This window comes from Anser anser, assembly GCF_964211835.1.
Source record: "Anser anser genome assembly, chromosome: W".
Lineage (NCBI taxonomy): Eukaryota > Metazoa > Chordata > Aves > Anseriformes > Anatidae > Anser > Anser anser.
Window position 1 is genome coordinate 15,962,524 of NC_139731.1, and position 16,060 is coordinate 15,978,583.

Here is a 16,060-nt window from a genome sequence, read left to right on the forward strand (position 1 = left end):
CAGTCACAGATGTTTCTGGAAAAGATGCTGCTTGTGTTTCCTGAAAATTCACCTTTAACTGCTATCCAAAAAGCAATGTCATGTGTTTCTTTCTGTCCCTCACATGGAATTTATTTTTTGCAAATATCATAGTTGTCTCTTAATTTCTATCCACTGTAAGTTGTCTGACGCCTTTAACAAAGGCCCTCTTAGTAATAATAATAAATTGCGCTGCACTGAAAAAGTTTTAAACAATACAAAAAATACAATAAGAAAAAAAGCAGACAACACTATGGTAAATAAGTGGCTGCTGAATGCGTGTTCTCATCATACAGATGACCAGTATGAAGCAGCACAACCACGAGAATCAAAACCTTCTGCATTTCTGAATTATTACTAGACAGTTTTTGACGTTTCCCTCGTGGTTCTTCACGTACCTTAAGTTCTCCAGCTGCAAAGGGGGACCCAAAGCCACCTGACATAACAGAGGTGGTGTGAAAAAGAATTAATGTTCATGACATGCCAGGCACTAACTGAGAAAATCAAAAATCTGCCAGGATGAAATGTAATCTCATTTTAGGAAATGTTGAAATCATTTCTGCAGAAGGTTAAAAAAATAATAATCAGGCTGAGTCAGATACACAGCATGGAAAATTTCATCCCAAATGTTTATAGTTTAGCAATTGAAAGCAAGGCCTTATAATGCTGTGTTGGGTAAACTTAACTAATCTGCAAAAATTCCAGTTCTACTTATAATAACAGTAACAGAATCAAAGCTGTACGGATTAAAAGCAAATACCACAGCAATATTCATACGGAGACAAGTGCTATCATAGCATTAAAAATAATATTAAAATTTGGCATATACACAGAGTATCCAATGAACTCAGGATGTTTTCCAGACAGTAATTTATCAAATCTCACAATATCCCTGCAAAATATACACTGCACATTCTTCAGACAGATAAATAGGAAGGCTCCTCCGAGTACAAAGACATTCAGCAACTTGCTACGCAGCAGCCGGGCAGTGGAGCCAAGCTGCTGGGAACACCAGCTGGGAGCAAGCACCACTCCCAGCACCAACCACCCCAGCTGCACCTCCTGGCATGGTCAGGGCTCGGTCACTTAACCGCGAGAAAACACCACCTTCTCAGAAATAACAATGCAGAGAGGAAAATTTCGACTTGCAGGTTTTTCAAAGGAGGGGAGAAACCATAGGTGAAAACACGTATTTTGTGATACAACTGCCTCCGGAAAATGAAAGTGCCAGCCCTCCAAAAAGCATGGCAAGTGATTGTGTAACAGCACAACCCTACACCGTGCAGGATCAATTCGAAGTAGACAATGAGGAGGGGGAAAAAGTTGAACTTCTTCATTTTGCATTTAGCAATAGAGATTTGTCTTCACATACCACATCACTGACCAACTCCTATAAAAATTGAGAGGTACATTCAATGAGCTTATAAGACTTCTGAGTCTCAAAACAGTATCAGAGGTAAAATACCCATCTTCTAACACTGCAGTCAGTGAGTGGGCTAGGACCTTTTTCAATAAGGTATAAAATGCACTGCTTTGAACACCAGAAATATTACAGGTGGAGGGGAAGAGCACACAAACTGTTCATTCCACAAAATATTTTTCATCTTTTCTATTTTCACGTCTATTTTCTATTTCCATATTTTCTATTTCCATTATCTATTTTCATAAGTACTATACTTAACACTTAAGTCAGGGACAGTTCTCTCCTGGAGTGTTCCCCATGCCCTCAGTCGCTGCGGCTGAGAACATCCACGCCACGTCCCAGCACACCGGGCTGCTGCAGCTCGAAGCGGCACAAACCTAAATACTCCTGGTAGGCAAACCAAGGAGAGGAACTGAATTACAATGACCCAGCAGCTGTCACAACAGGACCACAGCAACCAAATCAAAATATCAACCACTAGCCTGGATGAGACTCAAAGGTCACCACGTAAGCCAGCAGCTTTCTTCGACAGCGCCCAAAACCTCAACGTAATCCTTGCAGTGAGATGCTACGTTAAGCTACAGGGGGGTTAGAAACAAGTTACTGTACATTGGTAAACGATATTGATATAATGTACTAGCAAAATATCCAAATAGCAGGATAGAAATGCTCACCAAGGACACACTTGGAAATGGAGAGGCAACAAGAACCAACGCCATGCCTGCTGCAGCTATCAGCCCATGCGCGTTTCGTTTCTGGGCCAAGTGGGTACTCTTCAGTTACTCTTAAAACAAAACCAAAATACCCAACAGAGCACTTGGACTTCAGAAATGCACAAGACAAGCTGTGCTTGAAAACACACAAGCAGTAGTTTGAGGAAGGGCTTGAGAAACTGCGAGCAACACAAGGAGCTCTGCAACTTCACCTGCTCCTCACCACCGGGCCTGCCCTGAAGCCTGAGGCACAGGCTCCCCGCTAGATGCCAGCCACGGGAAAATGTATGTCAAAAATAGGCATCTGGAGAATAAAATACAACGTGAGCCCTCATTTAAGCACAACCTCTCTCTGCAGACGCTTGTGGTCCACAGATTTTAAGCAATAAATATCCCAGCACGGTGAGTGTGACAGGGAGGCGCTCACCTGGCCCAGCTCTGAGGGAAAGCAGGGCCCGGCCACCAGCAGCCCCATCCCGTTCCCACCCGGGGCTTTTGAGGCCTTTTGCCGTGCGTAAGGACAGCACCAGGCCCATCCCCACCGCTGCCTGAGACACAAGCAGGGGTCAGCAAACGAAAAGATGCAAAGATTCAGGGGGTGTTGGTGTTAACAGCACAGAGCTGCTCTAAAACCAGCACGTGAACAGAAGCAGCAGCACATGAAATCAAATAAATTGCCATTTGTGGTTCTTTTCTGTAAAACAGATATTAATCGTATAGCTATCTAGCCTGTTTCTGATTTAAGCATTAGTAATAATTTCTTACTCGTAAAGACAAGTAAGTCACATTTAATCAATGTACCAATTATGCTATTTAAAAGCAATAAAACCAGAGGTGACATGAAGGCCTCACTGCTGCCACACCCCTCAAGTTAGGAGCAGCTTCGTTCAAGTCAGGAGCATGCACCAGTATGAAACCGGTTCAAAATGGATGATAATCAGGCTCTATCAGCTGCCAAGAGAGAGAAGAGCATGAAAAGAAAGTTACTGCCTGCTCGTGGAGGTGCAGGCCATGCTATACCAGCAGTTATGGGGACCTCTCCTTCAGGGGGTTCAAAAACCTGGGGTCAGGACAGCTCTGTTAAGCAGTAACATGCGCTGTTCATCACAGCAATATTTAGAATGCTCCCCAAATCACAGATGCAGGCGATCAGCATGGATTTACAGATGTCTTCATTAGGGCAGCACTTCACAAGTGTCACCCATCCTAGCAGAGGTACTCACAGCCCCATCTCCAGTCCCACACCACACAAAATGAAGATCCTGGCCAAGGATGCCTCAGCAGCATTTCCACTGGAGGGAAATGTCCACATCCCATCAACCCCACCTCCTCCAGATAAATGCCCCACACATCCAGGAACGCACCAACACCACAGCACAAAAGGGCATGGGCCCTGCTATCCCTTCTGCCTGAAGAGAACAGATTAAGAAGAGTCCACCCCAATTACCAGTTACGTTGAACTGGGGCTGCAGGAGGCAGCTGATGGCCCCAGCAGCACACATGCATTTACACACGGTAACACAGGCTTGCACATGTAACAACTTGAAAATTCCAAGTTGTATAAGCAGACGAAAGTTTCGGGGTGCTTCAGGAACATGAAATTGTAGGACTCTGCCATGCTCCTAGCTCATACCAAGGGCAGGAGAAGACATCTCGAGCACAGAGCCCACAGCTGTGCAAACCGCTCTGCTGGGGACAACTGGGACTTGAACAACACGGAAATGAGGGATCCAAAATTTCTAAGAGTCCCACATGGCTTAATTCACTGTGTGCCTCTGAACATGTTTCTAGAAAACAAACGTCTTAAACCAAGCGAAACCAGTATTTTCACTAAGATTGGCAAAAACAATCAGACAGGAATGAGATTTTTCTGTAACCTAAGGGCAGGCAGAAGCAAGAGACACTTTTAAGTTCTTCAGATTCAAATTAAAGGTTAAACTTGAAAGCATCCCACAGCCCAGTGGGTTTCACAGAAGTGTGTGGCTATTTGTGAAGTGTCTCTGTGCACTACCTAAGCCCCATGGCGTGAGTTAAGAAGGGAGTGTTGAAATTTCCATGCTTTTTTTGGCTTATATTAGACCCTTTAAAACTGTTGTAACCATGTTTTGTACGTGAATACATACAAATGACTACAAGCTCCAACATTGTCCCATATGTTAAACAACTCACAAATATTTCCCAATATTAAAAGACAAGGCATATTTTAGGGACATATATTAGAGCTGAAGAATGATATATCACAGTTACAGCTCCACGTTTTTTTTGGCTTACATTCAACCCTTTAAAGCAAAGCATTTGGTTAGTTCATTGACAACTGCAGAAGAAGGGTGTGATCTTGGCCAAGCACAAACATTACTAATATTTTTACATCATATATTTACTTTAACCAAACTCATTTATCAACCATAATTAAAGAAAGTAGCTATCATTCACTTACAAATAATTACAGCCTCGCTTCATACTGCCGTGGTGTTTGCTGCTAAGCTAAACGGTTATTCAGGGGTGTCAAAACTTCCTATCATGGGGTGTGGGGCAGAAGGAGGGTCTCTGCCAAACGCCCTGGGCAGATCTCGCCGCTGTGAGCTGAACATGCTGCAGCCACCTTCATCTGCAACCCGGGAGCCTGCAGCTCACAGGTCCCAGCAGGCAGCGACCCATCACGCTCCAAAACAAACAAGGGCTTCAGTGTCCCTCAGCAGCTATCTATCTGTTCCCTTCTGTGAACATAGACTTCTAAAGTTTTCAGAAAGCCTTTCCTACTCTTCAAGTCCTGCTCAGAGCACATCCCTATTTTCTCTGCCAACTGGTCACGTCTTTAAAAAAGGAAAGGCCGTGCCTTAGGACGCATAGATTTACCTCCTTCAGCAAATAGTCACCACATCAGCAGTCATATCCCCCTTACCAGAGGCAAACAGCCCGTTCGGTAAATGCAACTCATGTACGTTTTGTAATCATATGGTAGCTTTAAAAAAAATCCATGTTCCCACCCTTATACCGAGTACAATCACCCCAAGAATGAGGATAAGGATTTTATACCCTCAGAATTTTGTTTCTGGTTCATTAATTCCACTTTCAAAAACACAGTTAAGTTAGGAAATTGTTTCTTACTTTGTATTCTGGAATTGACAAAAGGAGGAGAGAGATTGTCGTGTGACCCGAGGTCTCTGCTCGCCATATGATCGTAGTGAGTCCCATCTCCATAGTTCTGTTAACAAATTGGGAAAAAACAATTTCACTCATTTTTACAGCATTTTTCAAAACCTACATGCCCATATTCCCCTTCTAAGTTTTAAGTCATCTATAAGAAATATTAGTCCTTTTATTGTTTTCCTCTATTGATTCTGCTGGAAGTGATGTGTTCCAGAGCGTTTTTAAAGCTGTTTCAAATTTTTATTTTGTTAGCAATTGACTTTGGTTTGCTCTGTGGGTAATCCTGAATGGGCAACTGAGATGAGGTTCCTGGAGTTTTCTGCTGTGTAATGCAGCAAAAGGCTCTCTTAGTATGAAAGTCTTCTTACCCATAACGTTAAAAAAAAAAAAAAAAAGGTATTTCTTTTAATGTTTTGGTTTTAAAATTTATTTTTATGTAGAAGTTTGCTCTCTGAATCACTTCACTGCTATATGCGTGCAATTGCCTATAAAACAAATTTCCAAGTCTGTTAGGGGGTGTGGAAAATAACTTTTCACTGAAAAATACCCCTCCATAGCGCTCGTGTTTGTGCACACACTTCTGTAAGTGACCGGTGAGTACCTGCTGCCCCTCCTGTGCTGCACTGCTGGCCTGTGAGTATTTTTTCGGGGGGATCAGCAGCATCACACAGTACCCACAGAGGAACAAACATAGCAAACCTTGGCAGGATTGGGCCCCTAACTTTCAAAACCGTCTTACAGTAACCTTCCACTCTCAGTCAGCAGATTAGCCAAATCTTAAAATTAACTGCAAATATTGGCCGGGCAGGGAGTTATGTAATGTTTTGTTTCTTGGGTTCGGAAGAACGCACAAGAAACTCATTCTCCCAGCGTGGAAACACCAGCATCACTTCACAAAAAGGGAAACAGAGAGAGGTCAGGCTGTTTGGGGTGTAACTCTGCAAGTTAATGCACAGCCTTGATTGAAACTCCAGAATTCTCCCCAGGCTCGTGCTCTTTTCTTTATATCGCAAAACTTAATTGTACACTCACATTCAAGTTTTTGCATGCATAAATAATTGTGTGTGCAAATTTAGAATTTACTTTTCAAAACATTTTTCCCCGGGAAGCAATACAAGTGTCAAGGAAAAAAAGGGATAAAAATAAAACTGACAGACGTGAGCGGTAATGACGTAATGGATGCTAAGCGGGAGGGAAGAAAAGGTGTCGGGCTTTCCTCCCTTGGTGGCAGGACCAGGGTCCCCGCCGGGCAGCACCTGGGGACCCCCTCTGCATGTGGACACCTACCAAAAACCCACCCCGAGGGGAAAGACGGGCCCAAGGACGAGCAGCGAAAGCACTCGGGGGCACCGAGCAGCAGTCTGCACTGCTCACCAGCCTGGATCCTTCACGTTAATTAGAAAACAATTAAAAAGCAATTTAAACAAACTGGCTGAATAAGGGCGTAAGTGAGAGCTCAGCCACTTTTTGCCCAGCCTAAGAGTGCTTCATGCCTTTGCAGGAAGTAAACAGAAATAACGATCGCGACGCTGGAGCACCACGCGTGCAGGGGGGCTCTGCACGGAGCAGCGCTCGGCCCCGCTGCAGCCCGAGATGCCTGAAGGGTCTGCATAGCTAAAGGGTCTCTAAAGGGTCTGGGAGCTGGCCAAATCCAGCTGCCTTGCAGGTGCTGTGAACACCTTGCTTGGCTGCCCCGTACCAGCCCAGCACCCAGCACCTGCCTGCCCCAGGGGTCCCTTCCCCATCTCCTCAAGAAGCTGCACTGCCTCAGCCCTCTTTGGGGTCACCAGCACCAGCCACCCCAAAAAAAAAAACCTCACTAGAAAAACAATGTTCAACACCAGCATTCGCTGCTCCACGGCCACGGCCAGGTGGCTGCTACCACACCACGCAAAATGATTAATTAATATTCTCACTACCTGTTAGCAGTAGCGGAGCAGGTGCCAAATTCAATCACGGGATCAGGTTTGAATGTTTAAAAAAAAAAGGCAATTTTAAAGGGAACACAAGACCACTGCCAACTTTGCATGCCCATTTCTCTGCACAATCAGGTGTAAAACTCGTATTTAAGATTGCAAATTTACATATGCAGGATGTCTGGTTTGGGGAAAAAGATTAGATATACTTACCCTGGATGGACTAGGATGTCCTGTATTCCCCCAGGACCCTGAGCTAGTTCTGTCTTCTACATCTAGGGACAAAAAAGTTCTTTAGGCTTTATTGCAATAATTCTTTCCTTTTGTATAGGCACTTTTAAATTAATGTTTCAAATTAATCTCCTGTTGCCTTTAATTAAGAATCAGGCACAGGGCTACTACGATGGTAGTGGCTTCTGACCCACTGCTTAAATTAACTCATTTAAATTCACAGCAGAAATGAACCGGACCCTCAGGAACCCGAGGTTTGAACATAAAATTACTCCAGTGGCTCAGCGCTCCTCGCCACTGAGAAGTGGCCGCACCGCACCACTTCGAGTCCTGCCAGAGCCTCCAGCACAAAGCCAGGGATGGTCAAACGGTAAAAGCAAAATATGAGGAAGCAGGAGCAACTGGGAAGTTCAAGTAAGGCGTATCTAGCGTGAGTAACTCTCACCACCCCAGCCAGGCTACCATTTTAGAAAAACATTTCGGCAAAGAAAAGCACATTCCTAAAGCTCAGCACATCGCAAGTACCTCTTTTTTCCTTCACTGTTTAATACAAAATTCACTGCAATCATTAGGAGACACACAGTTTCAGACAGCCTGACAAAAATCACATCGAACATTTTGCATAAGGGGCACTCCACACTTCATACTTCCCAATATTTCTTCTGATGGTGGTATTTTTATTCCACTTTCCCCAAGTTTTTCCCAGGAAAAAAATAAGGTATTGTCAATGAAATCAATTTACTAGCATTAAAACTTCCTTGTGACGCTTCAAGGCTCCGCTTTTGTGGGAACAGAGAAAAAAAGACTTAGGACCTTCTTCACTAGATACCCCAGCTGGTGGGCACCCAAAGGTGCCCAAAGCAAGGCCGCGCACCTCAAGGCCGCGCTGCGCCGGAGGTCGCCCCACAGCCCAGGAGAAGTCACTGACGTCCACCTCCTGCCTTCAGGCTGCTCCTGAAGGCCTGGCACCCTCTGCCCAGGAGATGTACGCTGACACAACCACGGCCACCACGAAACCTCTACCAGAGAGAGTTGGGAGTCTCACGAGACTTTCCTCTGGCCTAAAAAGTGGATGGATAGAGGCACACCAGCGAGGCACCTCAGCACACGTTTCGTGGAAGCCTGTGAGGAATTCCGTCGAAACCCTAGTTCACTCTGGTGCTAATTCAGCTGAAATCACTCACGCTCAACATAAACGCATCCTTGAGTGTGCTGATGGACCATACTGCTTAGATTTTTTTTACTTACTGTATGCTAAATATCAAGGAATGTGATTGGCGTCGATCTATAGCATTACTGCACATTTCAGTGCTATTTTCTAACTTACTCCTGTGCGCCCACCGGCACCCTAATGAAATAACAGCCTTGCTTGCCTTTTGCCACGCACAAACAGTAGCTTTAATTGGAAAAATATGCGTTTGGTTTTGCAGGTTGGAGAAACTCCGAGTGCTCCCTCAGACTACAAACGCAAGAGCTACCTTTCCACCTGGCATTGCTTCAGCCACTCCTGGAGGAGTAGTGGGAACTCGAGCCGCCTGAGACACAGATATGGTCGTTAGCACTTACAAATACAGGTGCTGCGACCAAATCTGGTTGGTTTCCAACATAAAAAAAAAAATGTATAAGTTTAATACTTTCCCTCAATTACAATTCCTATTATCTCAATAACAGATGAACGTGTTAATAGCACAAGACACTCCTAGGTAAATATTTAATTAAGCTCCAGAAAAAGAAAGAAAATGTGTATCATTTACCTGACAGATCAGATCAACCATTCTATTAGGTTAATTAGGCATATTTTTAAAAATCATTTGTGTTATGTAACAGGCAATTAACTCTGTAGAGCCCTGATCCATTGCCTGTTAAAAATCAATGGATATTATCCCATTGACTTTGATGGGCATCGTACCACCCTGGAGCACAGCTTCCAAAATCCATATTAAATCCATTAGAAAAATTAGCAAGAGAAACGCACACGCAGAGATGCTGACATCGCGCACATCCCTCAACATTTCCTACACCTCTGCTTCATATCTCTTCGTGTACCCCAACACGTGTGCCAGGAGCAGTGCCGAGGCCCCTTACACTGGTTCATGGTCAGGGCTGGGAGCACGGTTTATGTGCCAGTAAAGCTTTTTGGGCTGCCATACTGTACGTTTTTATTTATATTTTAAGAATACAGATGCTGTGGTCTTGGGGCACTGTAACGAGGCACCTAAGCAAACACCTGAGAACTGTGTTTTGGGATCCTTTCACACCAAGTGGCCCTAAGAACAGCAGCAGGAGGGGGATCATTCACAGTCCCAGGCACCTTTCCCAAGAAGGGAAACGTTACTTACGGGCTTACAGTCAAACAGATGTACCTGGGGAGAGGTGAACCCTGCCCACTTGTCCTTTCTGGTGCACTTTGCTCTGTTATTCCCACTCCTCCCTTGAGCCAAGGTGCCAATGGCCGGAGGGCACCATCAAATCCTTAAAATGACCCGGGAAGAACACATACCTCAGGACTGGGTTGCTCTTTGTCATTTGCTTTGCTTTAATTTGAGTCCATATAATGCTCCAGTTCATCCACCAAAGTTAAAAGTTCTGGACTCTGATAGGAAAATGACAAGCAATGGCTCTTGTGCCTTATCTTCAGGGGTCGTGTCTTAGTTTTCGACCAATTTTCTTTGTATTTAGACTTAAATGTGCAAACTACACTATATTACTCTGCAAAACATCAATGAGAAGGCTTAATTAAGTAACACTGACAGATAAATCCATTTCTTTCGCAGTAATCAAATCAAAGCAGGTTGACATAACACAGGAACTTAATACAGTTATTCCCTTGTAATTGGAAAAAGGCCCTTTACTTCTCATTAAAGCAATCTTCTGGGTATTGGCATAATAAGAAGGCTCAGGGCTTTAATACTGCCCTATAAAAGCCCCAAGATACAGACCCCTTAAGCAAACATGCCAGATTATCTAATTCCTTGATCACAGTGGAACATGTAGTTATTGTTTTAAACTACTAATTCTTTATCTCAGCTACAGTCAAAAAAGAAGGAACTTGCTCTAAAACACATCATGGAGCCCTATAAAAACATAAGCCACAGCTGAGGAATAAGATGTATCAAGATGTATTTAAAAAAAAAAAAAAGAACACTAGCTCTTTAGCTGGGAAATCGAGAGCTTACTAGGATGAAAACTAACGTTAGACATAAACAAAAAAATAATAATTTTACTCTGTTTGTAGATTTGCCAAGAAATATTCTTTTTCCTGCATTTTCAAGTGGAATTGGCCAGAGCATTCCCATTTGCCCGCGTGATACACAGAGCTCTCAGCCCTTTCATCTGCCTGTGGCCACAAAGGGGTTATACGGTGGGGCAAAACACAGGAGCACTCGATAAATAGATGGACATCTGCACCTTGCCTATCTCAGTTAAAAGTATTCTTCTAGCATGATCCAGCCAGCTATCGACAGGCCAACCCAGCTAACTTCTGCCCCCCCTTTAAACAGTGCTCAGATCAACAGCACTTCTCCCTCTGCAGAGAAGAAAAAGCCTCAGTAATTGCTACCTAGTTAATCTAGCCTGGTTCACTAATAATTTAGCACGACAGATCTTACAAATCTTTCTGCAGCCCCCTAAACCTAATGCTGGGAATTTATTACGTACCCCGTGAGGACTGCCACTTAGGTAATTAGGACAGTGAAGCCCTAATGCCACCAAAGTCACCGCAGAATTCTCCAGTGACTTATTCTCAGCGCTTGGGTTTATCCCACAGTGCGCAAACTTGAACACATATGTAATTTTCTCCAGAATCTGGCTCCTGTAAATTAACCTCACTTAATCAGAAGCATGAGGCAATGTGACGTTACCAAAAGCAAATCATCGCAACCTGGGAAAGCAAATTCTGCCGATCCTAAAAGAGATGCTCAGCGCTGCGGGCTGAGGCTGGCTGGATTCAAGCCATGCCACCTCTCTCGATGATCCTGAAGCACGAAGCAAGGCTTCCTGACCTTGGTTGTAACGCTGTAACACTCAGTTCCTTCAACTTTCTTTGGTAAATGTTTCATTCCCTTAAGGACTTCCTAAAGGGAGGCTCTAGGCTTAGAAATTAATATCTGTATATATAATATTTTTCTGGAAACACACCCTACTCTCAAAAAACCTTCCTTTTCGCAGGTATAAGCCAAACATACTTGGGAAATCATCCAACACTACAGCAATAACACAGGACAATAAATTAGATGACTCTGGAAAATAATTTCGTTTGAGCCTCCCACCACTTCCAATAACAAATTTGAGCACGTACATGAAATCCTAAAATCACAAGCTAGAAAATGATATTCTCATGCTCTACCCCAGTAAATGGCAACACAGATATCACAGAACCAGAACGGTTTGGGTAGGAAGGGACCTTAAAGATCATCTAAATCCAACCCCCTGCCATGGGCAGAGATACCTTCCACTGAGGCACTTACATATTAGAGGCATTCTGCTCCTCTAGATGGAGGAGGGAAAAAAAACAAAACACTCAAGACTTAGCAAAAGTAACTAAGAACTTAAACCATTTCGTAAGAGCTGTCATTTGGAAAGACAGGTATGAAAAACAAAAGGTAAGAAGAAATACATACTTGATGCTCAAGTAGCAAAGTAACAGTAGTCTAGCAATTAGTGAGAAAGAAGAAAGGAGCACAGTGGTCGATCCTGTTAATTTTGCAGCAAATTTGATTACAAGCATTGACTTCTCCACCATTCACGTATATACATGCTGCTTAGCCATGTGTCCCACAAGAGCAAGCTTTCTGCTGGAGGACAGGGACTGCGAGGCTGTCTGCACCAGGAGAGCATTTCTGGTTCCCACCACCATGCTCTGCAGTATTTCAAATAATTTTATAGAAAAATAGGCATTAAGCTAACATTACTCAATCCGGTATTATTTGAGGGGGACTGAGGACGTGCATTATAAAGCACACAGGTCACCACCTCAACCTTTCCACATAAAACTACATCATGCTCACAATCTCTTGCAGCAGAACCAGGAACCCAAGCCTCTTCCCACCCTTCTGATGCTGTCATCCCTACTTCTGGCCACAAATTAAGTAACCCGATTACTATGCTCATGCAAGTAAATAGAGAGGCGCCCATTATACATATACATTTGTGGTTTTTTTTTTTTTTGATGCTCAAATAAAGAGAGCCCAAAGGGCAAATTCAGTTTGTTTTCATTGGCTAAACCTCCTTGCTTTGAAAAGACACGGGTGAAATTCTGCTTCTGTGGGAGTTCGATTTGATTTGTATTTGATTTCAGTTAAGTCTGAAATTTCATCTTTAGTATTTTTGTTCGCTGAATCCAGAATAAATAATACTGCGTGTTTAAACAGCAATACCCGGAGAAGCAGCACAATCGAAATCATGACTTCTGGTGAATGTAGTAATACAGTAGCTGCATGAGCAGCCTGTACTCAGAAGCATGCCTGTGGCCTTTACCCATCAATTTCAGAGCAAGAAATACAGAATTGTTTCTTTAACTTTTCTTTAACTTAGCGCTAGGGCCATATATTCTTTTAAAGGAGCTGAATAAACTACATAACAAGCCAAAGATAATTCTTGAAGACCGATAATATCATGCAAGTGCAAAATAATATTGATATAGTTACTTGTGTTAGTGGCTCAGAAATAGAATTGCATTGTTATAATTCCAAAATCCTGTAACAAATTTGGAAAATATTTTAGCACTCAAGAGCACAAAAATGCTTGAAATGACATTTTATCCTTTGTGACCAACTGGAACATACATTTCACAGATGCTAAGTGCCGTGCTCTTGAATTTACCTATGCAGCAAATGGGATCAGTTATGGATGACTAGAGCAAAAGGAAAGTCTCCCAAAAAGTCGTTGGTGAACACAAAGTATTTAATATGATTTCCCAAAGTCAGAAGGCGACATACTGTACTCAAAATTAATACATCTGCTTAACCTCCCTTAAAATGGCGTCAGGCGTTTGCTCTGGGGGAAGGTGCCAAGGACAAGGGTGTTAAAAAAGCAGTGCTCGTCCTGCACGTGAGGAGTGGGCGTCTTCCCGGACGCCGTGCTCGGGTCGGGTGTCTCTGTTTCAGTGCCGGGGCTGGGTATGTGCACCAGCCTGCCCTCCTCCCCTGGATCCTCCCAGGCCATTGCAGGAGGCCTGGCCGGCCTTCGCGGCCTTCACCCCACAACCTCTCAGCCTTCGGCCTCCACACCCATCGCTCCCACCCACACATTCTGGATTCAGGGAATCACAGAATCACCTAGGTTGGAAGAGACCTCCAAGACCACCGAGTCCAACCTCTGACCTAACACTAACAAGTCCTCCACTAAACCATATCACTAAGCTCTACATCTAAACGTCTTTTGAAGACCTCCAGGGACGGTGACTCAACCACTTCCCTGGGCAGCCCATTGCAATGCCTAACAACCCTTTCCGTAAAGAAGTTCTTCCTAAGGACATGGGAAGCCCAGGCTCTCCAGAAAACAGCTGAAGATTGGATGAAGAGGTAACTGAAGGAAACCTAGCGAGGTCCAAGGCCTAGGCCACCAGGAGGACCAGCCGAGCAAGGGTTGGTGGGTCAGACCGTTGTTTCGTTCGTAGCATCGTAAAATCAGAGTAACATGTTATATACACCCACCTCCCCAAAAGACAGAGGGCAAGGACGACACCAGAAGGATTGCAAAGGAAAGTCTGGCAGCGAAGCTGCTACAGAAAATGGCACAGAAACACAAAAAAAGGTACCCAAGGCAGCTAAGAGGAGCAGGTAGCCCATGCTTACTGGGGAAAGTGCATTCGGAGTTACGAAAATCCCTCCCTGGATGGGCTTTTGTGGTGCTGGTTTTGGAGTGACAGAACAGAAGAATGACAAGAGCAGTTTGGGTGAGCGGTATGAGCTGATCTCTGAGGGCTTCAGTGCTAAGGTCCTTGAGGAAAGGAGCTTGATTTTCTATGGTAAAATTGTAATAAAAAGGCGGTTGTTTTGTAGTCCATACCCTTTCTGTTACTCCTTTATCCAAAGATAGTGTATTTGCTAAAAAAAATAAATATAAAAAGTAATAATTATGCCCATACATAAAGTGTCACAAGTGGTCTATTTGCAAAATACACATTTCACTTCTGAAGTCAGCCAGTATAACTTTACCTGCATCAGAAAACCCTTTCATATGCTAACCCTGAGTATTTCCCCTGAAGAGCCTGCCAACTGGGTTGATTTATTTGCTAGCGTGATCTAAAATACACAGAACAGTGAATGAAGAGACAAATATCTTAAAATTCCACTTTTATCTTCAAGATAAAGATAGCATATTAACCAAAAGTAATTTTATAAGGGATTTAGCAGTCAAAATACCTTCAAACTAGGAGGAAGAGGACCACGATCTCTACACAAGAGATTTTTGTATACGCACCATACTAATGTTTGATTAGCATTTCCATTGTATGAATTACAGTTGTGTCAAAAATGAGAAGGGTGGGAAAAATCCTAGACTCTAATTATGATTACCATCCGCAGACGAGTCTGATAAACAGATACCTCGGGATCGCTATTACCTCTTTGTGCTCTGAAGCACCTTACACACAGTATGTCAGATACTGCTAATACAAATTAGGTTAAACAAACCCATTTTGTGGATTGAGACCTTTTCTGCTAAGTGTTTTATTTTCCAAAAGAATGTTTTTTCCTCAGAGCGTTATGGCTTAAGAACTACATAACAAATGAGCCGAGCGGAAAATGACAAAGCCCAGAAGGAGGATTAAAGACCAGCAGATGAAGGGAAGAATAAGTTGGTCACCTGGACATTTCGTATGCTAAAGGACTGGCAAGTTTAAAACGCATATCCATTGATGCAAACCTTTTTGAAGATTCTGAGCTAAATATCACCAGGACGTGATAGAAGAAATAGACGGGGGGGATCTGGAAGAAGGGCTGTATGAATCTTGAAGGCGACTGAAGAAGTCAAGGACTGACTTCAGTGAGAGAACGGAGCCAGGAGATGGAGGCACAAACAAAAGCACAGACTGCAGGGCCCTGGAAGCCAGTGAAGAAAACTTAACTACGACATGGGAAGCAGCAGAGGATGTTGACAGCCTGCAGCGCAGGATGGGGGAAGTTGCACAAAGCTCGGGCAACAGTTCAGGGAGGGAAGAGGAACACACAAACGGCGACTCCGTGCACCTCCAGCATCAAGTTGCATATAATTATCCTTTCCGTGACAGCGACGTAAAGAAAGCACAGATTCAAAATAGGAAAATTCTACTACTTATTTGATAAACAATTTACTATTGGTTTGCTCAAGGGATTAGATACAAAGCTTTAGTTTTTGGGTTTTTTTTTTCCAAAGAAGTAGGACCAGCTGCCAGATATATACAATACACTTCAATAGCTTCTGTTAAAGCCACAAATAATTGGAAAATTCATTTGAATCAGATGGTCATTTTACTTTACGCCTGGATTTTCAAAGTCTATACAAATACTTGCGGACAGTCTGAGGCACCACTTGACAGCACTTGCTATAAAACATCAACAGGGTAAACAATCTAAACTGTTCTCAATCTTAATATTCATAACAAAGAACTGCATTATCCCGCCTTCGGA

At 43.4% G+C, this 16,060-nt stretch overlaps 1 protein-coding gene across 34 annotated transcripts in view; it reads right to left on the bottom strand.

Moving 5' to 3' along the window:
* LOC310888599 (transcription factor 4) overlaps positions 1–16,060 on the bottom strand; it is a 211,545-nt gene that overhangs the window by 139,323 nt on the left and 56,162 nt on the right. For 31 of the 34 annotated variants that reach the window (XM_083815444.1, XM_083815443.1, XM_083815446.1 and 28 more), the window contains 2 exons: positions 7,434–7,495; positions 5,263–5,359 (listed from right to left, as the gene is read on the bottom strand). The exons of the other annotated variants lie outside the window; for them this stretch is intronic. In XM_083815444.1, coding sequence (XP_083671570.1) covers positions 5,263–5,359; positions 7,434–7,495 — 159 coding nt within the window. The remainder of the gene's footprint in view (positions 1–5,262; positions 5,360–7,433; positions 7,496–16,060) is intronic. 34 annotated transcript variants of the gene reach the window in all.